The 27,284-nt window shown below is 47.6% G+C and overlaps 1 protein-coding gene across 6 annotated transcripts in view; it reads right to left on the minus strand.

Annotated features, from left to right (window-relative positions):
- Positions 1 to 714: 714 nt before the first annotated feature.
- Positions 715 to 27,284, minus strand: part of LOC124233101 (dual specificity mitogen-activated protein kinase kinase 5-like) — a 135,154-nt gene continuing 108,584 nt past the window's right edge. For 5 of the 6 annotated variants that reach the window (XM_046650217.1, XM_046650215.1, XM_046650214.1 and 2 more), the window contains one exon: positions 715 to 1,188. In XM_046650217.1, coding sequence (XP_046506173.1) covers positions 1,084 to 1,188 — 105 coding nt within the window. In that variant the 3' untranslated portion in view covers positions 715 to 1,083. The remainder of the gene's footprint in view (positions 1,189 to 27,284) is intronic. The other variant, XR_006886973.1, reaches the window with a different exon arrangement.

The following is a 27,284-nucleotide window of genomic DNA, read 5'->3' on the forward strand; positions in this document are numbered from 1 at the left end:
AGGAGGTGCCGGACGTATGCATGGCACCAAGAGTACGCTTTTGGACGTGTCAGGATGCCACTTAGACCTCCAAGTGGGGAACAGAGGGTCTGTGAGCCTCAGTGCCTGGCCTGTAAAATGGGGTAACCACACTTACCTGGTGAGTGGCTGAGAGGATTACCTGAGAGGATGGATGTGAATGGCCCCAGGGGAGTGAGGTGCGCTGGGTGTGGGGTCAGGGCCAGGGAGAGGCCGCCAGGAGCAGCTTGCTGTAGAGAGCAGCTGGTGGCAGGGTGTGGGGGTGGGAGGTAGAAGAGCCTCTCAAAACCGCCTGGGCCCTTCTCCAACTCTTGGTCTCCTGCTCCCTCCTCACCTACCGCTGCAGGTCAGATCCCTGCGTGGGAGCCAGCGCTGCTGTCCGGGCTGCCCAGCCCTCAAGTGTGGGGGCAGACAAACTGCTGTCCAGCAAGGATCACACAGCAGGGGTCCTGAGATCCCAGCTCAGCTATCCTTGCCATGGAACTTGGTCTGGGGACTTCCATGCCTCAGTTTCTCATCTGTCAAAGGGGCTGGGCTATGGGCCTCATCACAGCACTGTAAGAACTCAGGGCGTTGGCAGGTGCCAGGGCAAGGGCAGCTCCAGGCACAAGGAGCTGGCACTGCCACACATCCCTGCCCCCCACCCTGGGTAGGTAACAGACTCCCTGAACAATACAACCCTCATGGGGGAGGCAGTTGCAAAGCAGTAACACTTTTATTCCCATCAGTGATGCTGACAGGGCCTGACCCTTTACAAAGAAAAATGTTAGGAAAAGGAAAAGGGGCAGGGGCTTAGGAGCCTTCATTCTTGATGCCCTACTCCTCTAGCGCCCTCCAGTCAGTGCCTCCAGACTGGAGGGGGTGAGGGCTTGCCCTGGCGGGGCAGGGGCTGGCCACCCTTGAGGACTCCCTGGGCAAGGCCCTCTGCCAGCAGAGCTGAAGGTGAGCAGAGAGGCCCGGGCCCAGCAAAGCTCTTCTGGTGCAGACAGCAAATGGAAAGAGGGCGCAACAGGTGGGTTTTCCCCTTGGTGACCAGTCTTGGGCTTTCAGCATCCCACGGTGGCCTCATGGAGGCCCCTGCTGGCTCCGCCTCTCTTCCAGGGCCCTGCACACCCACATGGACACCACAGCGGCGTTTCCGTCATTGAACTGCACGATGAACGGGTGGCCCTGTGGGGAAGAAGAGGAGGCTGTGACAGGCATTCCCCAGACTCTGCGCGTCATCACACTTTCCAACGCCTGTTCTCAGCCTGGATCTTGCGTCTTTTCCCCAAAAGCTCTGTGATGGAAGGAGGACAGCTATCAGCCCCACTTTGCAGCTGGATGACTGAGGCCCAAGGTGGAGCAGTGACACACCCTCCGGAGCCCTCACTGCACACCTCTGATTCTGCCTGTGCTTGGCCCCTTCTCCTGAAACTCCGATCAGCCTGAAAGCTCCCCAGGAATGAGGGCTTGTCTTAACCCCACATGGCCTGGGCCTCCTCAGCCCAGGTTCTCTCCAACAGCTGCCCGGCCAGGCCTGCCTCTGGAGCAGCCAGCATTCCAGCCCACCTGCTGCCCAGAGAGCAGAGATCGTCTCGTCAGAGACTATGTCAGTTCCTTCTAGATTTCTTGTCTGAAGCTCTATAAAGAACTCACAATCTACAAGAGGAGGGAAGGCAGGTGTCAGGGCAAGGAGGGATGTGTTGGCGTCTGCGGATCTACTCCGGGTCCTGCCGAGAAGCTGGGGCTGGATTTGGAGGGGCCAGGCCTGTGTCCACAAGATGAGGCCCGTCTCAGGCTCTAACCTACTTAGCCCACAGGCAGGTCAGGCTATATTTAGTCAGTCCCCTCCCTTGCTGTCCTGAAGAATCAAGGTTCACACTTACAATCTGAGGGCCTCCGGGAGTTCCCAGGGAAGGTCAAAAAAACAAGCAAGGGCAGCCGTAGGGTCACCCTGGCCATAGGGCAAAGGTAAAAGGAAAATGGCAAAGCGTTCTTCTCCTCCCTCCTCCCCAAGTGGTTTCTCTAAGGAATGCATACCTGGCAGCTTCCTCAAAAATTTCATAGCCTGAGACTCAGGGAGCCACATGGGCAAGCAGAGAGGAGCGGGGGTGGATGGGTGGGTGGCAGCCTTCTCTGCCGCCTCCCGCCCCTCTCCCAGCTCCTTCTCTCTCTCCCCTGCCCGCCTTCCAGCTCCAGCTTCCCTGCTCCCTCCTGCCTTCTGTGCCCTTCTTGGGCCCCCTCCTCTTTCCTCCCCACTGGCCTGACCTGGGCTCTCAGGGCTGTTTTCCCAATACATCCCAGTGTTGACCTGCAGCCCTGAGGGATGGCCACATGCTCAAAGCTCTGAGCTGCCTCGAAATGGGCTCATCACATGGCCAGGAGAGATGTGAGCCAGGGCTCAGTGCCCTGGGTACCCAGACGCCTGTGTCTGCGAGAGCAGTCGAGGACTAGGCCAAAAGGAAAAAGATTGCTTGTTAGACCTGAGATGTCTCTGGGGATAGGATAGAAGAATGTCCAGGCTTTCTCAGCCTGGGCTGACACTGTGCCCCCTTACCTGGTTTTCCCAATTCACACAAGGAAAACCATCCCTGGAGCATCTTGCACGGTCTAACTCAGAGGCACACAGAACACTGTCAGGGGCAGGGACAGAGGAAACTCAGAGGGTGCCAAAGGGCCCCAGGCCAGGGCAGGGACTCACTGAGGCCACAGAGGAGTTGGGCCTGGAGCCCAGCTGGGCACCTCCTGTGATCTGCCTGTGGCACTCTGTGGGGGCTCCCAACATACCTGCAGGACCCCTAAGGCAGCAGGCGCCTGGTGCAGCCTGCCGCTGGGGAAGGGTGGGTGTCCAACAGGCGGCACAGGCCTGGGTGGGGGGCTCAGGCAGGAGAGGCCCAGGAGGGACTCTCTCTTGGCTCCCCTACGTTCTCCCCCCGTGTATGCGTCTACCTAACACCCGCCTTCCTGAATCGCTGCCTAGACAAAGGGAGGCCTCCCTGAAGTCAGTGTGCACACTGCCTTTTCAGGAGGCTCAGGAGAGGCGACCTTACGCCCTTGTGAAGAACAAAGGGAGAAGCTGTGCTCAGGAGCCGCAGGGCCCCCTCCCCCCAAGCCTGGGGTAGCACAGTGTCACTTTCCCAGAATGCCCGGTGACTTTGGGGCCCATATGCTCCATCTCTGTTATCATCTGTTCCGGAACAAGCAGAGCGGAACTGCAGGAGGGGAGAGTGGAGGCATTCCTCCAGTTACGGGAAGCTGATGGCCACACTGCAGGGAAGCATTTTGCCCAAGTGTCCTGGGAGACAGGGGAGGAGAAAGCTGGCATCCTCCACTCTGGTAGAGACTCTGCCCCACCCCTGCCCTCTTTGGCTGGGAGGTGACTTCTGTCTCCTGTGCATCCCTGATGCTTTACACCACTCTGCAAGGGTGTGACCTGGACAAGTGGTTTTGTCCTCAGCTATTGTTGATTGGTTTGAGAGGGAGACAGAGAGGGGAGAGAGATAGGCAAACAAGACATGGAGGAGAGACCTCAGACTTTCTAGGCATCCAGGGCTGTGACATGCAAACCTGGGAGCTGTTGGCAGCAGGGACCACCATGACTGAACACACCAAGAAAGCTAGTGTGCCAGGAGTGAGAGCACTGGGCTGCACAGAGAGAGGCAGAGTGGGGCAGGAGGGTGTCAGGATAGCAGTGGAGATTCTTGGGGGCCATGATACCGGGCCCTGGCAGCATCTCCACCTGCAGGGTCCATAAGCCCTTCAGAGTCTGAGCTTAGAGGCACTAAGTCACAAAGGTGGACACTATCATCTCCACTGTACAGATGAGGAAACGGATGCCATGTGCTCATGGTTGACCTGCCTGGGCTCCCAGAGCTGAGGCTGGGTCACAAGTCTCTGTAACCTAAACCCACTGCCCAGGGCTCTCCTCAGGCTGACCTGGGGCGGACAGAGGTAGGAGAATGAACATCCAGACTGCAATTCCCTCTCATGCGAATCATGCAGTTCAGGCCCACGTGGCCAGAGGTGGGACCAGGGCTGCAGGCTTCGAGCCTGAACTGTCCCAGGTCCTGACCTCTGTCAGCATCATCCCTTGGACACTCTGGGAGAGTGCCCTGTTGCAGTGGCAGGTCACTCTTACTGGATTCTCCCTCCTCCCATGAGCCCCGTGTGAAAAGCAGGGAAAGCACAGCATCATCCCATTTTACAGAAGACACTGAGGTCTGGGGAGGGGAAGTGACCAATTAAGTGTTGGGGCTGAACTCAGGTCTTCTGGTTTCTACTCTGGTGTACTTTTAGGGCTGGAGTGCATCTCCTGTGACCCTGGCAGGGTGTGTTCTCCCCTCCTCCCTAGAATACAGCTGTACTCCTCCAGCCCTGTGACACACAATGCAGGTACTCCTCATGAGTTTAATGAGAAACAAACAAAATCTGATGGACAGTTCTGGGGAAAGCATGAAAATCACTCAGCCACTCTGAAGTGCCCAAGTTCTCAGTTGGCTCCGGACAGACCTGAGCAGATGCTGGCACAGCCAGCTGCTCTAGGAGTCCTAGAAAGGCCAGAGGCCCGGAGACGGATGGGAACTGCACACCAAATAATATTAATAGAGTCCAGCACCATGAACTGAGTGCTGTGTGCCAAGCACTTGCGAAGGGCTTTGTGCTGATTTTCCCACTGAATCCCCATGCTCACTTTGGACGTCCACACAGCTATGCAGCTCCACCTTCCAGATGAGGAAACAGACATTCAGGGACCTGTCCGGGATCACTGAAGCAAGTGGCTGGGCTGGACCCACAAGGGGGTCTCCTGACTCCAAATGCCATGCTCAGGACCACGTGCTCTCCTGCACCTGCCAACAGAGAGCTGACCTCACAGGCCCTCTTCGGGTCTCTCTGAGGTCTCTCTGCAGCCCCCTGGAGCCTCCCTGTGCTTGAGTGAAATGCACATCCCTCTCAGGCAGAGGAATCCAGGTGTGGACAAGCTCTCTCAGTCCCATCAGGCTACCAGGAACGGATGGAGCGTGGTGTGGCCCACCTCCCTGGAGCCAAGACACCCAGAAGCTGCTTGTCAAGAGCATCCCCCACCCAAGTGACTGTCCCAGACACCTAGGCCTCCGTCCTCCACACAGAAAGTGTTAGCGTCCACTCTGCAGAGCCTGGCGCAGTGCACGCCAGGATGTAGCTGCTGAATGATTTCGCTGGCCTCATCACCAGGCAGTGGGAGCCACTTCATTTCCTGGATTCTCTCAGGGCCAATTGCAACAATTAAACCGGTGAGGGTTGAAGTATTATGGTCCACAAACTTCACCACAGAAGATAGACACACAATGAAAGGAAAAGGATGGGACTGCAAGAGGTAGGATGGATCCAAAAGTGGGACACGGGGGAGAGCGAGACAGACGAGTCAATACAACCAAAGATGGCTGGCATCACCTGGTACAGATGCCTCACCAGTGAGGCTGAGCAGCAGATCCTGCCAGCGCCGTGGAGGGTGCTGGGGAAACTCTAACTGCTGAAGAGGAGTGGCGGCTCTTCAGGACACTCCCCTTCCCCTGGGCCTTAGTGTCCAGTGTTTCGCTACAGCTGGGCTCTCTACTTCTGTCATAATGTCCCTAATTTTCCTCCATCCATTTCATCATGATGAGATGCCCTCCTGGAGACTGACAGCAGGACACTGCCGAGTCCCTCCTGCGTGGACGGTGCTAACTTGTGCAGGAGGCAGGGAGAGGAGGGGTTAGTGTGTTCACTGCATGGGCAGGAAATGGAGGCTCCAGCCCTGCCAAAGCGGGAAAAGTGCTGCTGAGGCTCAGCTGTCTGGACTCCCAGTCCAGTGCTCACTCACTGACACCTCACTTTCTGCCCTTAGTTAGGCTTCGAGTTTCTTCCCAAATAGGAATTTACCTATTTGGGGTCCCCACACCTTCTTTTATTGTATAACTTCCCAAAGAACATCATGCAAGTGAATCATTTAATAACTTGCTGGCGTGGCTGCAAGGCCTGCTGTGACAGCTAGCATGTAGCAAGCCCACAGTCAGCAGCAGGCCTAGGGATGACCAGGTGATCTTGATATTCTGTATGTCTGCATCTATTTACCAAGCACGCGGTAAATATGTGTGCCCGCTGGCTGCCCTGCATCTGCACATAGCCTTGAACCCTCCCAGCACCCCCATCTACACACAAAAGAAACCAAGGCGCCAAGAAACATGACTTTGGGCAAGGTCGCAGAGCTAGAAAGTGGCAGAGTTAGGGTCTGAACCCAGGACTTTCTTCTGCCACAGAGGACACGACACTACGGTGCTCACTGAGGTCGGGCACAGGGAGTTTTCGATTCCTACTTTTTAAAAAGAGCATCTTGGGGCCGGCCCCGTGGCTAAGTGGTTAAAGTTCCATGTGCTCTGCTTCGGCTACCCGGGTTCGTGGGTTCAGACCTACTCCACTCGCCAGCCATGCTGTGGTGGTGTGCCACATACATAGAGGAAGACTGGCACAGACGTTAGCTCAGGGCGAATCTTCCTCTCTTGCACGCGCACACGCACACACACACACACAGACAAAAGGACTATCTTGTACATTATAGGTGCTCAACAAGTAATTTTTAACTGATAAACTGAAGTTAGGGTAGCAAAGAGCATATCTGTGACCTCCTTGTTTGAAGTTGTATGTGTCAGGCATTTCTAATCAAATAATTTATTTAATACTAAGCAACTCTGTTAAGTATTAATATTATCCCCTTTTGACAGATGAGGAAACTCAAGCAAGAAAGATAAAGGAACGTGTCCAAGGCCACAGAGCTTGAACGTGGCACGGTCTCCAGAGCCCAAGCTCTCAGCTGTCCTTTCTCATCAATGCCAGGGTCGGAGGATGGTGGCACCCACCCTGCAGGACAGCCTGCCCTCCAGCAGGAGCTGCTGCTCTGTCAGAGAACCCCAGCTTCCCTGGTTCTCCATTCCTTCTCTTTGGGTCTAGACTCCAGAGAAGCAGGAAAATGGAGGCCCAGGGCCCGGAAGAAGTTTCCCAGGGCTACGGACACCAGAACCAGGAGGTAAGAGCAGAAAGAACAATCAGAAACAGGATGCCCAGTAGCAGACTGCACCCCAAACCTAAGATGTACCTCTGTGGAGCCTTTCTTCATGTCTCTTCCCAACAGATGCCATCCTTTCCTCTATGGAATTGCGCAAACACCTTCTTGTTGGCCTCCCAAGAGTACACACTTATTCTGCCGTGTTTTATTGTCCTTTGAGCCCATTTTATCCTAACACTAGACTGGAAGCCACTTGAGGGCAAGGCAGTGCTACTCTCATAGCAGCCTGTAAGAAAAATTAGCTGGATTGATTGGTAAGTTACGGTGCTTCCCCAGGAGCCTGATGCTAGGTTGAGAGGCCCCCCCCAGGTTGGGGTGGGCAGGGAGAAGGCTCCACAAGCTGCGGCTGCTCTAGACTCCTGCGGGAACTCTCTGGATCACAAGGCTCCCCTCCCTTAAGGTGAACCCCAGGCATCTCCTCTCCCACCAAGGACGCTGCATGGGAGAGAATGCCAAAGACCTATGAGCCTGTTTAAGCAAGTAAGCTTGGCCCAGTTACATCCCAGCCAAGTCCAAAACAATTAACCACTCTAGGAGGCTGTTCAAGTGAGGGCCGCTCCTGTAATTAGGTGGTGCCCGTCAGAGGCGCTCCAAGTGGCTGGGGAGGTCCGGATGTCAAAGCACTGCCTGTCACTTTACCTTTCCTCACTGGGCCTGTGAGCTTTGCCTGAAGGCTCTCTGCACGTCCCTTTGGGATTCCAGCCCTCATGGCAGGAGCAACACTTCAGTTCCTTCTCAGCACTAATGGAGGAGCAGGAGGACTGGATGGACCTCAGAGACAGGCGGAGCTGGAGGGTGTAAGGTGTGTTGGGGCTTCTACAGATGTCTGATTCAAATTCTTCAGATATATTTTTAACTATATTTGTAAAAATCTAATTAAAAAATAACATACATACTCATCTATGTTCAACTCAATGTTACACTGAACACTGGTGATCTGTGACCCTGCCTTGTGATGGAACTTGTTTTGCAGCTCTTACAACAGTCAGTCCGCTTGTTAGATCTGTGCATACTACTGAACTTACACGCAGGCTGACATCTAGGAGGGCCACTGTGGTGCACTGGCCATTTGAAAACAGTGCTGTCACGTCCACTCGCACTGTACGCATGTGCAAAACCCATGAGTGCCACACTAGAGCCAGGTGCACTGAGCCCATGGAGCACGTCTGCCCAGTAGTCTGTCACGTGACAACCAGCTAGGAAGGTGTGGATCAAGGCCTGTATTTGCCCTATATTGAGATTCTGCATTAATTTTACATAATAAAAAGCGTTCCACTGCTAAAGTTTCACAATGACCAAGTCTAATCCCTACTTACCCAGGAGATAACTTCAGATTAGAGAAGTTAATTTATGGAAGGACACACAGATGTCCAATGTCTGCTAAACTGACAAGCGGCAGGGCAGCCTTCATGATAATATTAACTATGAGATAATAAGTCATAACCATCCCTGGGGGGTCAGTTCTTCCTTCCAGGCTGGGTGTGCCCAGGCTAATCAACACTGGGAGGAGGTGGCTGGTGTTGAGGCTGAAGGGGAGACCCATGAATGACTCAGTAGGGAGAAAATGAAGACTTCAATAAAGATTCTTCTGTCTGCCCCTGTGTCGGGTAATGCACGGAGTCCTGGACTAAGAGTCAGAAAGCCTTCTCTCGCCAGCCCAGGAGCTGTGAAGGCTTGGGAAGGGCCACAGTTGCCTCACCTATAAGAGAGACAACACTACGAGGGAACCTGCATTTCCCTGGCTTCATCATTCTATGTGGAGGGACTTCTGTTACTACACTCCTGAGCCCTGTCCCAGTGGGGAGGTGGGGCAGCACTGAGAGGAAGTACTGAGCAGGCTGGCTCAGGGGTCTCCCGGCCACAGGGAGGGCGCACTGGGCCTGCCTTCTCGTGGTAAGATCCAGGCAGGCTCCAGACCCGACGGGGGAGGCCTGCAGTTGTTCACCTCTGACCGGGATTCAGTGATGAGTTCCCAGCAAGGCTACTCGGACCACACACGTAAGCACATCCTTCAATCCAGATCTTTATAGAAGTAAAGTGGATACTTCCTTTCCATCATTTCCTGAGTCTTATTTCTCAGCTGGTTTTCAGCATGGCGAGGCTGTGTGCTGGCCTCCTCACCCCCAGTGAATTCCACTGCTCTCTCCTCCTCTAGTGCTGGGTGGCGAGGAGTAGATGAGATTGCCTGTCTGAACACCGGGCTTCACAGACACACGCTGGGCAGCGTGAGGGGTGGGTGCTGTTCCTCCACACAGAACGCAGGCCCTAGGGTTCTGCATTTGGGGCACAGCAGTCAGATGAGGGCATGAGCCTTCTCTCTGTGCAGCCAGTGCAGAGTCTGCCTGTGCACCTAGCCCGGCTTAAGTGGGCAAATGCCATGGGCACAGAGCTTCCTGAGGCAAGGCATCTTCTGAGGACGTGCTTTGTCAGCCTCTGATTCCTAAAATGTTTCCCTGGCTGGTGGTGGGGGGGTACTCTTCCAGCCCTTCATTTTCTTTTAAGACCTCAGAAATGGTTTGCAGTTGTGACATGCCATTTCAATCAACCTTCCCAAGTTTATTTTTCACAACTGCTACAGAAATAGATGTTTCTCCCCAAATATTCAATTATTAGCAGCAAATTGCTTACCTCTAGCCATCTTAGACTATACATAGGCACCTAAGGGGGTCAAGGAGTGCTCCATCTTTCATCTGAGCAGATCTATGTGTTCCCACACAGAGTAATTGGTCAGAAAATGGCCCATCGAGAGAACAAGACGTTTCTAGAGGTCTCTGTGAGTCATTCTGGGGCCTGTGCTTACAGGGCAGCCACAGGACCAGTGCAGGGGATGGGGCACAGGATGACTCTCATGGGCCATGGACGGGGGGTAGACACACGGGATGCCAGTACCCATGAGTCTGAGTCAAAGGGAACTGACCCATGTGAGTGGCAGAACGGTGCAGCTAGTCCATTTACAGGGGGCTGTGGTGGCTGTCCGGGCAGGGAACTCAGATAGGACTGGGGTGGAGGGAAAGCAGGGAGCATGCTGGCTCCCCCAGGCAGCCTTGGGCTGGGTAGAGGCCCAGAGGAGTCAGGATCAGAGGGTGCCAGAGGGAGAGGGGGAGCCTTGCTCCAATAACGTTGAGGCTAAAGCTGCAGCATGTCCAAGCAGTGAATATGGCGCCAATTATAGGAATCTGGATGTGTGGTGGTGGAGGTTTAAAGACGATGCTCAGAAGGATGGATTCTCTCCTGCCCTCTTTTTTCCTGACCTCTTGAGGTTTGATCTTTGAGCCCTGAGACCTTGGCTGTGTGTGTGTGCATGTGCTCATGCATGTGTGTGCATGTGAGGGCATGTGACTGTACAGAAAGGAGGGAAGAGACAATGAAACCAGCACCATTTCTGGCACACAATGGGAACACAGTAAGTTTGTTGAACAAATAGAAGGGAGTGATTCTGACGATGTGTGAATGAAAGATGCTGAGAGACTGCGACAGCCTATAAGCCCTCCCTCTGCAAACCCCGAGCCACGCCAGACAAAATGGAACATTTTCTAAAAGCACAGCTAAACTCATAAGGAAGAAGGAAATATACAAGTAGCAAAAATGACGAGTGAACTGAAAACCAGAATCCTAAGTGTGTGAGTGGAAGCCTTGTGGGCCCTGGGGGAGCTACTGGTTCCAGGAATGCAGGATCTGGAAAGTGTGAAGAAGTAAGCAGAAACAGGAGACAAGGTCCACCTGGGGAGCTGACCCTGAGACTCTGAACAAAGCTGGGACTACAGAAGGGGTGAGTGAGAAAAATTCTGCCCATCAGCAAAGGGGACCATAAGGGCAACTCCCCTCAGAGGAATACGAAAACAAGGCCGAGACTTGTGCAGGTTGAGGCCCAACATACCACCTCTGTGGTCTGAGAACCCCAGGCTGATAAACTAATATAACATGGACCCTGATCTAGTGATACTCTGGGGTGTCCTCAGAAGCAGATGAAAGACCATTCTGGGGCAACACTTCTGAAATTCAAGAATTTCCACAATAATACGCCCCACTCAGTATGAGCTTACAGTAAAAATTCCAAAATAGGTGAGGAAATAATTCACCATGGACACGAGTCAGCAGACATAACACAGAGGGAGATTAGAGTTCTCACAACTGAGATAATAGAAAAATAATTGGAAAGGCGTAAAAAAATGTACACTTAGGGGCTGGCCCGGTGGTGCAGCAGTTAAGTGGCGGCCCGGGGTTTGCCAGTTTGGATCCTGGGTGAGGACACGGCACTGCTTGGCAAGCCATGCTGTGGCAGCCGTCCCACATATAAAGCAGAGGAAGATGGGCACGGATGTTAGCTCAGGGCCAGTCTTTCTCAGCAAAAAGAAGTGGATTGGCAGCAGGTGTTAGCTCACAGCTAAACTTCCTAAAAAAGAAAAAGAAACTCTTCAGCCCCTGTATCTGCAGGGAGAGGGGCTGTGGCAGAGACTGCTAGCTGCCTCTCAATATCCATTCTCCCTTCTTCCTTAGTGATACGAACCCTGATTTTAATAAGGAACACTGTCACTCAGCAAAGCAACTGCACGCCCAGCCTCTCTTGCAGCTAGTTTTGGCCAATGCCATGTGAGCACATAGGCTGTGTGCCAATCCCTAGAACTGTCCTTAAAATAAAGCAAGCATTTCCACTGTCCTTTCTCATTCCTGTTGGCTGGAGCTTGAATGCTCCTTGGCTGGTAAGATAGAAGGAGCTGCCAAACTAGTCTGGGCACCCCACTTTCTGGCTTCTTTTACAAGACCTGCTGCCTTGGTTACATTGTTGTTTTCTATCATATGCAGTTGAAGCTAATTCTACCTAATATACAGGTAGGAGACTGGCCTAAAGCTGAGTATTGTTTGGGAGGGGGGTATATTTAGTGATTAACCTTAGGCTTTGGTAAATTAAGCTAAAAATCTAGGGACACAGTAGTCCCCCCTTATCTGCAGGGGATACACTCCAAGACTCCCATTGGATGCCTGAAACCATGGACAGTACCAAACCCTATATATACTATGCTTTTTCCTATACATAATACATACCTAGGATAAAGTTTAATTTATATATTAGGTGCAGTAAGAGATTACCAACAATAACAAAATACAACAATTACATCAATATACTGTAATAAAAGTTATGTGAATGTGGTCTCTCTCTTTCAAAATATCTTACTGTACTGTACTCTCCCTTGTTTTGATGATGTGAGACGATGTAATGTCTATGTGGTGAGGTGACGACACAGGCATTGTGACGTAGTGTTAGGCTCCTTTGACCTCTGATGATACGTCAGATGGAGGATCATTGAGCCATGACAATGTCGATGGTTGGAAGTCAGGAGCAGATGATGATGTCCAACAAATAGATGATCACCTCATGGGTGGGATGGAGCAGGATGGCGTGAGATTTCACCATGCTACTTAGAATAGCGTGCAATTTAACACTTATGAATTGTTTATTTCTGGAATTTTCCATTTAATATTTTTGGACTGCGGGTAACAGAAACCACAGAAAGAGAAACCATGAATAAGGGAGGACTACTCTAATCAATAAGAGGCTTGAAATAGAATATAATTTCTAAACCAATGGAAAGAATAAAGAGAAGAAAGAAATTAATCCAACAGAGTGGAAAAAGGAGAAGAAAGAAGTCAGAAAAGTATTGTAGAAAAGTACAAAACAGGAGAGTAGGGAAAAAACTCAAGTATGTCAATAAGCAATAAATATAAATATTAAACTAATGGATGAAAAGAGAGTCTTAGATAAAATTAAAAACACCAACAACAAAACACAGAGAATCATTTAAAACAAAAGAACCCAGAAATGATGAAAGCAAAGGGCTAGTAACACACATAGCAGACAAGTAGTAACCAAAAGATAGCATAGTTATATTAATATCAGACAAAAATAAAATTTAAAGCAAAATATATTAGAGATAAAGACATAAAATACTTATCTCTTTAAATCTATTAGAGATAAAGAGTCATTGCAAAAAGATAAAAGAAAGGCTTCTAAATGAAGCTATACTATTTTGACATAGGCACCTACCATCACTGCCTTAAAGCAAACACTGATGGAACTGCAGGGAGAAGCAGACAAGCTGCCCTAACAGTGGGAGACTTCAATAGAGCTCTCTTAGTAGTGGATAAAGCAGGGAGAAAATCAGGCCACAAAATATATGAGTAACACAATTAACAAGCTTGATCTAAAGAATGTAAACAGGACACTGCACTCAACAATTAGAGAATACACATTTCTTTCAAGCCAAAAGGGAACACTGAAACAACTGTCACCATGTAGAAGGGGAGTCTCAAGTAACACAGATCTGACATCACACCAACTGCGTTCTCTGACCATGGGGCACAAAAAACAGACAACCACCACAAGACAGTAAAACACCTCTGAGTATCTGCAAATAAACCAGACTTCTAAATAATTCATGGGTCAAAAAAGAAATCCTAATGGAAATTGGAAATCACTTAGAACTGAATGATAATGAAAACACTACCTATAAATATTTGTGAGATGCAGCTAAAGTAATGCTTAGAAGGTAATTTATAGCTTTATATAGATATATTAAGGGAAAAAAGATGGGAAATTTATGAGCTAAGTGTCTAATTCAATAAATTATAAACAGAACAAAAAGTAAATCTAAAGAAAACATAAGATAGCAACTAATAAAGAACACAATGGAATTAAATAGAAAGATATCAAAGAGATGATGAAGTCAATAAAATACTGGTTCTTTAAAAAGACTAGTAAAGTAAACTAACCTCTGACAGAATTGGTAAAGAGAAGACATAAGCAAACATCATCAGGAATGAAAAAAGGACACATAACCACAAATCCAGCAAAAATTTAAAAATAATAAGGACATATACCATATGAATACTATGAGGCCAACATATTTGAAAATGTAGAGTGACGACTCCTCAGCAGAGGGGGGAGAGAGAGAGATGGTGGGGGCATTGGGACGGGTAACAATGGTGGTGACTGGGAGGTGCCAACCAGCATTGACAAAATATCACTCCGGGCAGGTGAGTCACGGGCTTCCAGCACTGGTATCACACTTTTAACTGTTCAAAGCACTTCTTATCTACTGCTGCATCTTATTTCAAGAAGCAACCAATTAAGTAAAGGCTGCTACCTCGTGAAATCCATCTTAGTATCAGCTTTTCCAGTTTCTTAACAAGGAGAAACAACCATTCACACAAAAACTGAAGCCAAAGTGGAAATTTTTTGATGCAATCAAATCAACAAAAAAACAGAGAAAAAAACTGTTAAAGACACTAGATGTCAACATTTAGGGTAAATAACTTTAACTGAAGTGCCATCTTTTTTACTGTTTTCAGCTCTGGTGCCCCAGAGTTGTGTGAACCTCACTCGATTCAGTGGAATAGGGAGTTGCGCTGAGTGTGGGGGCGCTCATGGGGCTGGCTAGGGTAGCCCTTTTGGAAATTTTGAAATAAAAGCCTAACACAGTCTGAAGCTGCCAGGCCTACTCTATAAAATACAGGATTGAAAACTACCAGCTACTCTCGGGTTTCTGCTATCAGCAACCAACGTCTCCATTTGAAACTGCCCCTTCCTCTTTTTTTAAAAGGAAATCCACAAAAAGGAAGCAAACCATTTGAAAATTCTGATCATTTTGTGTCCCAGCAGCAAATAAAAATCATCAATAGAACCCCCTTTTAGCCTTGAGCAATATTTTTTAAAACAAAACACAAAGAACCTGTGGTACTTAACTATTCTGTTATTGATTTACTGTGGTTTGCAAGGTAATGTTGAAGAAAATTAAATGTACGGAAGCCTGAAATGCGTTTTCTGTGGTGGTGAACGGTGCGGCCTGTGTTTTCTGAGGCGGTGTCATTGGTCACGCGCACGATGAATGACTAAGGGAGCACACTTCATCTGGTTACAAATAAGCTGGCTGCCTTCCCTGCAGAGCCTTATGAAACCAAAGTCTATTTTCACTTTCAAGAAGGACAAAGTTATTTAGTTACAAGCTTGCTTCTCCTGCTAGCACTGCTCCAGTTTGCAAGGAAACTTGAATTCAATCAAATTCAGTATGGATGTATGGAGAGCTTCACTGTGCCTGGCTCTGTCTGGTTTTTAGAGCCTAAGGACTCCCCTTGGCACCTTCGTGGCTTATTTGGGCACCTCAGAAAATGACAAAACTTCAACAATTTGAAGTCTACACTAATTATTGATTCAAGACCAAAGTGGTCATACTGTTTCAAACCTGGACATTCATATGCAACTTTATTGAGTAATGTATTTCCTATTTAGTGAAACAGTCTGTTTTCAAGTCCAGAAGCATCTTACATATGGAGAAGTCACTATAATTTGACATCCTTATCTAAGGCTAAGAAACTGGAAATTAAGCTAAAACTTGGATATGCTACTTTTAGCTACTCCCTCAAGCCTTTTTCAAGCCAATTTCCTTATATTTTAGACTTAATGCTAACAAGTTTAGTACCTGGTTTCTCAATCAAAGCACAAAAGAAATAGCCAAATGGAAGAGGAGGAGGGGAGGGCTGTCAGAGGAACACGGGCAGGGTAAGAAGTGACACCATACAACCAAAACAAAAACCCAGCCTGGGGTCACCCAGTGTAGGGACAAATGGCCCTACACACGAGAGTGTCAGGAGACATGGGTACAGCAGAATACAGCAAACAGACAGTGTTCATAACGATGATCTAAGGAAGTCTGTTAAAAAAGCTAGATCCTGATGCACATGATCTGTGTAAGAGGATACACATTTAAGATGACCTCTTACCTATACTCGTTTTTTAAAGTTTTGATTTTATAAAGAGTGAGCTCCAGTTATCTGAGTAATTTCCCCTCTATGGAGCAGCAGCTCCTTCACCGATGGTGCTGAACAAAAGCCGGCCGGCCCGTGAGTTTCGAATATCAGTACTGAACAGGGTGAGCGCTCCCGCTCATCCCACTCGCCGCCTCGCGGCAGCACTGTGTGACGTCACGGGCAGACAGCCTTCAGATCCTCCGAATTTAGTAAAGACATCTGGGGCCACACAGGGCCCACGTTTATCGTGGCTTCCTTTGCAGAGTTTGATTACTTCTAAGATTTATGGTCAAAGCGGAGGGAAAAAAGAAATACCTCACAGAGCAGATTTATAACCTCATCTTGTTTTTAATAACATTAGGGATGACACCCTCTGACAGAATCTTGGAGTGACTGTGGAGCAACTTGGAAACTCGGCGAGAAGTTTTATATTTTGGGGTTTGGAGCATTTGGTACTTGCAAAGGTCAGGGAGGAAAGGAGCAGGGAAACGAGCCGGGGGGACAGTCAGAGAGTGAGTGTCAGCTGGTTTAATTTTCTGTGTCAACTCTGAAAATTAGATAAACAATGACAAACCAGCCTTTTAAAATGAACTTGTCACTTCTGGTTTTCTTGATACCGGGTAACATTTTTCAAGTCCTGGTAGCCCTAAACACAGATTTAACCCCTGAGAGGTTTATATAAGTGCTCCAAAGTCCTCACATCTGAAAACAAAAGAATTAGTCCAACCCCATAACCCTGAAAGAAAAACTAATTATTCTTGCAACTTAAATACTCTTCTCTTAACAGTTAAGGGGACTTTGCCTAGAGCCACAAGGTCCAGCCTTTTGCAGCCTGGTCTCAGCAACTTCCAATCTTTCCTTTCTAACATCTTCTTGGCTCCCTAGACCAACTCAATCCTTCAACATGGTCCCTTGATCTTTCAACCACTGTTCCACGCAATACTGTCCACCTCACGCAGGTACTGGAACCTCAGACTACCTGAGGTGAGGACAGATCCCGCCCCTACTCCGCTGCTCTGTTCTTATGAAAAGGCGGCATACTGACTTTTATATGTTTCGTGCTAATATTCTAAGTCTATATTTTGGCCACGACATGCTCCCCGGTGGTGAGGGGGACAGACCACTGAATCTTTTTAATAGCTGCCCTTATTGGCTTTGCTATAAGGGGATTTATTAAAAAAATAACCCAGTTTGAATACGTTGATTTGGAGAGAGATGTATGTATATTTACAGATACCAGCATTTGAGTTTTTCATTCCACAAAGTACTTTTAATCTCATTATCTAATTCTAGTGTCACGACAATCCCATGAAGCAGCTGGGTGGCATTACTGTTATTACCTCCAATTCGTGGATTCAAAAAGTGGGTTCAGAGAAGTGACTTGCCTAAGGTAGAGTTGGGATTTGAACAGACACCAGCTCCAAAGCCTATGCCTTTTGTTATAACGCGGTAATATCAGCAATACAATGTCACCAGTTGTGAGCACCTACCCTGTGCCAGGTACCAATTAAGTGTCTTCATTTACGTTATTTCATGTGACCTCCAGCCCTGTCAGAAGTAGATGTTACCTATTCTATAAGGAAGGACACTGGAGCTCCGAAGAGGAAAGGACTCTGCTTCAGGCTCAAGTCTCAGGGGCCGGCTTGAGACCAGGTTCTTGGACCTCACATGTCATTCTTTCCCCAAACGCTACAACTGCCAAAAAGCCCACAGGTGCCATGGCCTGCCCTGGACCCAGGTATGAAGTAGGTGATTTGAAGCTGTCTCATCCCAGCCTTTGCCTCAGCCCTGGATTCGGACGCCTTCTTCCTTTCTGATGTAGAAGAGCAGTCTCCTTTTCCAAAGGGCCCCAAGCTTCAAAGCCACCTCCGCTATCAGCTAACTGTTGGGAAGAAAACCACCTGATTAAGCAAACTCACAGGAAGCTGTGAGTAACTAAAGAGAGCACCAGGACTCCGTGCATTTGAGAAGAGGAAGCTCGCCCCAGCCCAGCCCGCATCTCTGATCTCTTGGGTGACTAGAGTTCTGCGTGCGAGGGGCTCTGTCTGCATCTGAGCAGGAAGGTAATTTACCTGTGGTTCCTAGGAGCCTGTGGATTTCACCCTCTACAGCACAGCCTTCCCCTAGCTCTCCTGTAAAATAAGGAGAACAGCACCAACCTCAGAGGAAGGCTGCCTGAGTGAACTTCCTAGCACAAAGGCTGTGATGGAAACAGTGCTGGAGTCTTGACTATCGATGGCCTAAACTTGGCGGGACTTACCATACTCCTCTTCTATGGACATTTTTATGACACCTAACGCATGGTCAGGGCTAAGTGTGGAAGACTCTAGACCAGCTCCCCTGACAGCTGCACGCTGTGTGGGTGGGTGGGCAGTAGACAATGAGGGCCTTGCTCCATGTATTAAGGACCCTCACTGCTCACTGAGCAGCCTGTCCCCTGAGCCTCAGGCCTAAAGACCCAACTCGCTTCACCATTTAAAACAAGAATGAGCAGACTTCCCTGGGTTCAGAATTCCGTGTAACTAAAATACAAAATAGAAAAAAGGCATCCCAACTGTTGCACTTGTGCACAGCCTATAGACAAGATAGCAGTGCCCTCAGACAGCATTTCAAATACAGTTTATTAGTGTGTGATATGAAAAGGGTATTTTTATTGCATGATATAATGCAATGGGACCTTGGGCGCTCTGTGGAAAGACCTCACACTCAGAAGTGTAATGAACCCATAGTCCCAAAAACATTATACTGTACATTAACCTATCATTAATGGCACATTAGGGCTAGGGGCATTGCACGCTTGCTGGTCAGGGCTCCATCAGGACAGTGTCGAGAAAACCACAGTCTTCCCAGGCTTAAAACAAATAGAGAAAATAAATATTCCTGATGTCTACAGGCAGCTTTAAAGGAAGTTCAATCCCAGCTCTGCCTTGTAATTTCCAAGCCTGCTTTTTTAAGGGAGGAAGATACACAACTAAACAAAAGAAGAAAATGACCCTCTTGCAGGTTACCCCCAGCTATAGGCTATGCAGCCTCAATGCGGTTCGCCAAGGTCATAAACAGACGGGCACCTTCGGTAGCGTAAAAGCTGCCCAAAGGACACTTTGTTCTGGACCACAGACTAGAGAGGCAGAAGGGGCCTTGAGACTGTGGGTCTACCTCCCTCGCCATGGGGAAATCAAGGCTCAAAAAGGAGGAAGAGACAACCTATCCAACAGAAAAATGGGCAAAGTATGCAAAAAAATTGCAAATGGCCAATAAACGTATGAAAAAAAGTGTTCAACTTCATACTTAACAAAAGAATGCAAATTAAAACAACAACTAGATTGCATTTAACACTGATTAGACTGGCAAAGATTAAAGTCTGATAATTTAGCATTAGAAGAGGTGAAGGGGAGCTGGCATTCTCACATCCAGTATACAAAGATGTATACAGATATAGGTGGTCACCATCTTAACAGCAAAGATCTGGCCATGGTCAAAATGTTCTATGACACGGTGCTGGTTAAATAAATACGGTACATCCATATTATGGGATGCCATGCAGTCATTACAAAAAATGAGGTAGACTTTTACATGATACGAAAAAATTTCAAAGATATATTAAGTGAAAAACCAAGGTGCAGAACAATAACATTAAAAATCCTAGAAGGACACACAAACTACTATTAACAGTGCTTAACTCCGAGAGTGGGGCTGGGGCCGTGCAAGGAAGAAGACTAACTTCTTACTGTATATCCTCTGTACTATTTGAATTTTTAACCATAATTTAAAAACTGGTTTTAGAAAATAAATGATGAGGGCAGGAGCAAACATTTTGGGAAATCTTATTTTACAACTCCTATGCTAAGTTCTTTACATGCTTCATCTTGTCTGGATTTTTCCAGAAACAGAAACAGTAAGTTGGTCACTATTAGCCCCTCTCCATGAAGTGAGAAGTGAAGTTTCAGGGGTGAAATAATTTGTTCAAGGCGACCCTCTTACCTATCTACCTTCAATAACGAAACAGAGGATTTGTAAAATAGAGAAGTTCTTTCCAGACTGTGATGCAGCCCATGACTGCCCTCCTGGGGACAGCGTGCCCACCCTGGCGGTGATAGGAGCTCCTGAGGAGGTGCAGGAGGAACGCAAGACAGAAGGCTGATGACTCTGCCTGAGGTTAAACCAAATTTCTGGAAATATCTTATCTCCATATCACAAAAGGGGAGGGCCTAGGGACCCCAGGGCTACACACTGTTCAAGTAAATAATGCTTGGCAACCGGGGCTCAAACACATGGAGGGAAGTATTTCCCTAATTAAACATGAATCAACTTCAAAGGAAACCCGGCCGAAGTTCCGTGGAGAGGTAGCTTGCGTCAGACCAGCAGAAGCCCAAGGTGAGAGCAGAGGCAGGAAGGACCGGGCAGCCCCACTCCTCAGGACTGTCCAGGCCAAGTCTGTTTTCCCATTCCTCCATTGTTCCCAATAAAGGTGTCTTGTTATTTTCAGATAACAGACTTTGCAGTAACATTTAAAAAGGCTAGATTTTATTTGTCCTAGGGTCTGCCAGCACATGCTGTAATTAAAATGCTGATTAGTAAACAGTTTAAATATGAGACAGACAATGCAGTTAAAGCCTACAGTTAGGTCAACATGTGATTTAGATTTGCCATTTAAAAAATCTCATTTAAATTTTGCATACATTAATCACTACCATACTTCAAGGTTCTGATATCCACCTGACTACAATATTAAAATAAAACTTGCTGCCCCAGGGAAATCCTACTTATTCTTAATTGTTTCGAGGCTTTGATGGGCTTTTAATCTAAGATTAATTTATGCAATTTTAAATAACTCTTCTTATGATTAATAAGCTTGAAAATTAAAAGGAGTCTAAAGCAATTATAATGAGCATTTGGTCATAACCTCATTAGAAGAAGGAGTGAAGGATACAGCTCTGGAATTCTTACAAGACTACAATTTAAGGTTACTTTTAGAGAAGTCAAACATAGTTCCTGAAATTGCAAAGGCAGGTTAGCAAAGGTCAGTGTTAAAATGACGGCTAGCTAGATTAGCATACTAATGATTTTCCCTGATAGTGACAGAAAGGACACTGAAAAGAAGATGCAGAAAGAGAGACAAATGACATGCTGCCAAGAAGCTACTGGCTCTGAACTCAGTTTCCGATTCTTCTGGCTGGAGACCTTCATGGCATTTCAGAAAGAAGCAGAGGGGTAGGACACCCCTGTTCACAAATCAGTTCCAGCCAGAGTCTGTCCACGCGGAGCAGGCAGAGATCAGTCCTGGGTGTCCGTCTGCCTGTCGTGCTGCAGCTCGTCCAGCCACCGCCCTGCTTCAGAACCAACAGCAGCGTCCTGTAGCCACACTCCTCCCTGGTGTGTGAAGCCCTTCAGATCAGATCTACCCCATCCAGCTAACGTCACCCCGTTTATGTCCAGACGTCTCTTTGCTTTGGCTGGGGCGGCGGGTGGCTTCCTCACTGTCCCTTGCTTTCTCTGGCCTCAGCCTGTGCTGGTTCTTCTTGGAACACCTTCGCTCTTGTTATTAGCAGTGATTAGGATAATAATGATGGTTACCAGTTACCGAGTACTTATTTTATGTTGAACACCATGCTAAGCATGTATCATGCTTTTATCTCACTTAAATTTCCCACTTTGTGAGACCCCGCAGGTAAGGAACCTGCGCCAGAGAGAGGTTCAATGACATGTTTGAAGTGGAGCAGCTAGTAAAGGAGGGGTGGAGGGATGGGAGGAGCTGATTCTCTGCTGAGCCACCACTTTCCAGTTCCCACACTCAGACAAATGCTAACAATCCTACAGGTCTAGCCGGAACAGAGCTGCCTCCCTGAGCAGTGAACCCTTCCGCATCCTTTCCCCAGCTCTCACACCGTGCACGTCAGCAGCACACAGACATGTCTCCTATGAACGTGTCTGTCTGATCCTTGAGGACCTGGATGTTTCTTACATTCCTTTTGAACCCACCACAGCACCTCACAGACACAGGCAGCAAATATTTATTGATTGACTGTTTCACAATAACTCCAAGGAGATGTTCATTACATGTTACAGATAATAGAAGACAAACACAAAAAGTTAAGGCTTTCTAATGACTGGTAAGGAATAACGCACTGAGGTCCACCCCAAAGAAATGACCAATCCTTTGGACACTAGCTGCAAACATCTGACACACACATACTTTGTTCTAAGTCACAGTAAGCGCCACTAAACACATCTGTCTTCCAAGAAGTTACTAGTCTAAAATGCCCAGGAACATCAGACAGATGAGAACAATCACAACCCAAAGAGGCTGAATGATTTAGTGCCCCACATATGCCTAGCACTTTACAGTTTACAAACACATTTTCAAAAACTCCACCTTATTAAAAAACAAACCACCTTTCAAGGTTGGTATCACTACCCCCATTTTATAGATGAAGCTGAAGCCCAGAAAAGCTAAGCAATTGCTGATTACCCAATTACTGAGAGGTAGAGCCTGTTCTTGAAATCCTATTTCTGATTACCAGATCAACGCTCTTTCCAGTTTACCATGCTTCTTCTTGTCTCACAGTCACAATACACTCATTCTCAAGATCTAGAGCCTATCTTCAGCACCCCAGACTTCACACAGAGAGGACAGAGCACATCCTGCCAGTTGTCTGGCCACAAACCTCCCCACCTCCAGTTCTCCCCGTCAGGGTTACAGAAATGAGCGAGGTCCTGGCTCCATGCCTGCGCTCCTGCTGTTCTCACTCCCTGAGTATCTGTGTTGGCACGGATACCTGTGGGCTGTCTCCCCAGTGCCAGTCTTCCTTCTGCCTTCCTGATGGACCCCACTCTCTGCCTGCTCCATATTCTGGGTGTGATCTGACTACTTTGTTCACATGTCTTTTAAAGCACTCACCAGTCTGGCTTTTACTTCATTTAGTTGTTTCTGATCATCTATTAAACAGAGATTACTGAACAGTTACTTGGACCTTTGTATCATGCCAGTGGCAGGGGACGTGATAGTTACAGAAAAGCCTCACTTCCTCACCAACTGTAAGCTCCTGGAGGGCAGGAGTAGTGTCTGATCAGCCTCTGAACGCCCTACAGCTGTGCGACTCAAGTAGCTGGTCTGGGAACTCCTTGCTCCTGTTTTGCAACAAGATAAGGAGCTGTGCGGTAATGTGAATGAGCACACAGCTTCCTTCACTGAGGAAGTTCTGCTACAAAAAATGTCAGCTGAACTAAACAGAATGCTTTGAGGCATGCTTGATTTATATTCTGGCACAAACTTCCTGTGTTCAGGAAATGGTTCAGATACCACCACTGGTCCATGGCCCATGTTTGAGTAGCACTAAACCAAAGCACTAGCAATATATTCTGCACGTGGAATGTGCTCAGTGAATTTCTCCCAAACTCAAGGAACAATAGCTCTTGGAAGCTCTCATTGCTATGACCATAATAGCAGAACCAGAAACTCGGAGAAAAGGTTTGCGGTCAGACAAATGGCAGAACATACTCTGCCCTCAGTTTTTGCAGCAGGTTGACAAAACCAAAAAACAGTTACACAGATTCTCATAGCTTCCTCTCCGATAACCAACCGACAGACCAGGTGCAAACTGCTGGGGAATCCTCTCTCTCTTCTCGTTGGTTTTGTTTGCAGAGGTTCAGGCTTCAGCCAGGCCCCCGCCACGGTGTACAGATACCAGCTTTCTGCTTCGACCGCAGCCTGCAGATGTGGGACGGGGCCAAGGTGGATGGGACCATATGGAATGAGTTGAGAAATCATCCCAGAGGGGCACCTTGGTTCATGAGCACAAACTTGCTGTAATACTACACGTTTCCTTGTACGGTATTTGTATTTAGTTTTATTTATTTACTTTTTTTTGTTGAGGAAGATTAGCCCTGAGCTAACATCTGATGCCAATCCTCCTCTTTTTGCTGAGGAAGACTGGCCCTGAGCTCACATCCGTGCCCATCTTCCTCTACTTTATATGTGGGACACCGACCACAGCATGGAGTGCCAAGCAGTGTCATGTCCGCACCCGGGATCTGAACCGGCAAACACTGGGCCACCGAGAAGCGGAACGTGTGCACTTAACTGCTGCGTCACCGGGCCAGCCCCTATTTCGTTTTATTTTTGTATTTAGTTTTATTATTATAGTTGACTTAGCTGCAATTCTCACAACCACAATAGCACACCCCTACCCACTATGCACCAATAGATACAGCTTTGATGTAGCGCAGAATGGTCCTCTATTCTTCCTGGCTGTATGACTCCAGGCAAGTTGATTAGCCTCTCTGAGCCCAAGTTTGACACATCAGTAAAATGGGAAAACTTAGATGAAAGAACTCTGTAAACTCATGTTTAAAAAAACGTTATCTGTTTAGATTAATTTCTCTCTCTATAATATTTTTTTTTAAGGTTAAAGAACCAAAGCCTTTCTGAATTTATCCAAACCTTCAAGTTGCATGCAATTGTTACTCCAATTTCTTGCAATAGGTTGCAGTACAGATTTTGGCTAGTGTGGATATTAGAGGGTCTGGTACTTTTCCTTATGATCCAAGCTGTTTCACATTGTGTGCAGAAAGTAATACACTCACATAAATATCCAAATCTTCTTCGAGGCCTGGCTCACTTGTCACCCCATTCACAAAGCCTCCCCAGATACCCTGGGCTGGAAGAAATCTTGCCCTCCTCAGAACTCATTTTACCTGTTAAATTCCTATCATTTCAACTCAATAACTGTTTCCTGAGCATTCTACTTGGAGCTAAGGACTCCGATGATAAGGATACAAAGATAAACAGGACAAGATCTCACCCTCCAGGAACTCGTGGTCTTGTTTATGGGCTGTTACCAGTTATGTAAACAAGTTACTGCCACAAAGTGTGAAAGTGCACTGACAGAGGTACTAGCCAGGAGGAAGGATGACATACAAGAGGAAGTCATCAACCCTACTGAAGAAGGCCTGGGAAAGCTTCACAGAGGCTGTGCCAGCTGGGTCTTGGAGGCTGAATAGGAGTTCACCAGGTGGATGCAAGGAAAGGGCATTCTTGGCCGAGGAAGCAGCACTAGCAAAGACCTGACCTTGTGAGAATGCCTCAGGCATCTGGGGACTGTTAGGATGTCGGAACGCAGGCGCTGGGGAGGGATGCCCTGAGGTGAAGGGGGCGGGGTCAGGGAGGGAGGGTCTTTGGCGAGTCTCACATTCCATCCTGTGCTTGGCTGTTCATATCCTCGTCTTCCTTGCTAGACTGTAAGCTGGCTGAGGTCAGGACTCAGGGCTGACAGTGGCATCAGGCAGGATGCTCGGCACACAGCAGATGCTCAACAAATAAAAATGGTGAGTGCACACTGAAATGCACATTTGTGAGGCTCACAGTGTGTCTCCCCTATCTCACAGGAGGAGAAAAGGCCTCTACTTTTCTACAAATCTGTACCAGACGTGCAGTGGGTTATAATTCAGCCACCCTCTCAAAGCTATCCTTACACCTTCCTTTGGTACTTAACCCACTTTCCAGATGATGGGGTACAGCTCCCTGCACAGGAGAGCTGGAAAGGAGGCCATTTCAGAAGGCAGGAAGGAGAATGTGCCCAGCCAAAGCCCGGCTGACCTCCCTGACAGGGGGAGGAAAAGCTTGTCTTGGAGAAAGAACTTTCCAGCCTCAGAGCTGGCGCCTCAGGCCCTGAGTACACCAGCATGCCAGGGATGTCGATTTGCCTTCCAGAAAGTGAGAGTGAGAGTATTCCAGAGGCAAGGCTGTGGCTTAAAAAAAAAATCATGTTTAATTTAAAAATTAGAAACTGGAGCAGGCTGTGAGCACAGGGGTTGATTGAAACAAAATTTAAATTCCTGTCAAGCCCATTTAAACACGGGGGCCCTTCATAGACAATTAGCTGCTCCCTGTGAATGCTGAATAAACTCAGGCCTGGTCACTGCGAGAAGAGAGGCGCCTACTGTGAGGCGCTGAAAAAAAAATTAACTAAAATCAGGCTGTATGAAATATTTAGCCTTCCAGTATATCACAGGGGTTTGAAAGTGTAAACAAGACAAAAATCGATTCCTCAGTGCCCTCAAATCAATCCCCCAAAATGGTTAGGGCATCTGTTTCTGCTAAATTTTGTTTACATCGGCAGATTTGCCTTAATTGCAGTTGTTTATCTCTCATTGTCCCTGGGGCCCTAATCTCCCGATTACTAATACTTAACACTCATTTCACATCTAAAGCTACTTCTAATCCTCAACAGGTTTTGGGGGCTCTTAAAATTATTGAAACCGCAGAGGCAGGAGACACGGCCTCTTTGTGAAAGGCCCATTTTCCCATCTACTACCAGCTGGGCCCAATCGTCACCAGGGATGGCTGCAACAAAGGTGCTAAAAGGCTCTTCCACAATGACTGCTGCTCCGCCGGGGATTCAGGGGATGAAAAAGAGCTTTGATGGAAAAATCCGAATAAGAGGCTAAAGCAGTCCAGCCAAATAAAGTTACTGTCATAATCAAACGCTGTCAATCACCATGAAAATCCAATTAAAAATGTTTCAGCACAGCCCTCTTAAGTGGAAAAATGTACCCTATTTATACAAATTTTTGTCAACTCCATACCAATCCCACAATTAGAAAGTCCTGCTATTAATTGAATCCCTCCCGCCCCCAAGTTTAAAAAGAGATGCAGGCCATTCAGAAGCCTTCTGAGGGAGTTGAGACACACACAGGCTATTGGTATACAATTAAGAGTTAATCGGGTTACATTTGAAAATTCCATTTTTATTTGTGTCAAGGGATCCTTTGCAAGAATAAATGAATGGTACCTATTCTCCTACTTCAGAATCAGTGACCATTTATATTAAGAGAACAGAGAAATGGTAAACCAGGATACTGGAAAGAAACTAGTCCGTGCTCTGGCAAATGTCTCTCAGTAGACCAAGGCCTAATGTTTAATTCTAATCTTGAAAATTAAACAGAGGACAGAAGGCCCAAATGTCTCTACTGCTTTTCTGCAGTCCCTAAATAGCCAAGTGAACCTCAAATTATCTGCAGGCAGATTTGGCCCCCCAAATCACTGTGTATCTACAAAAGGCCTCACTGAAACCACAAGGCTTGCCATCCCCAAAGGTCTCTCTCAAACCTGCTACAAATTAAAAAGCAAACAACCCATTAAACAAATCCAGCTGGTTACAACTGTAAATAGGAGGCTTCTAATATTTTTCCAGCCCTTGAAATTCCTGGTTAGACTCATTAATTATTGATAAGAATTGCATCTATTTATTGGAGTGTACTCACAGGAAAACAAGTTTGCTGCCTTCAACAGCAAATCCCAAATCAGAGACCAGGCTTCAAGATCCTTTTATGCTCCCCACAAATGGCTAAATGTTTCTGATCTTTTTCAGCCTAATCCATTATCCCCCAGAGCTGGGGGGGTGGG

Source organism: Equus quagga, unplaced genomic scaffold, assembly GCF_021613505.1.
Source record: "Equus quagga isolate Etosha38 unplaced genomic scaffold, UCLA_HA_Equagga_1.0 153_RagTag, whole genome shotgun sequence".
In the NCBI taxonomy this organism is placed as follows: domain Eukaryota; kingdom Metazoa; phylum Chordata; class Mammalia; order Perissodactyla; family Equidae; genus Equus; species Equus quagga.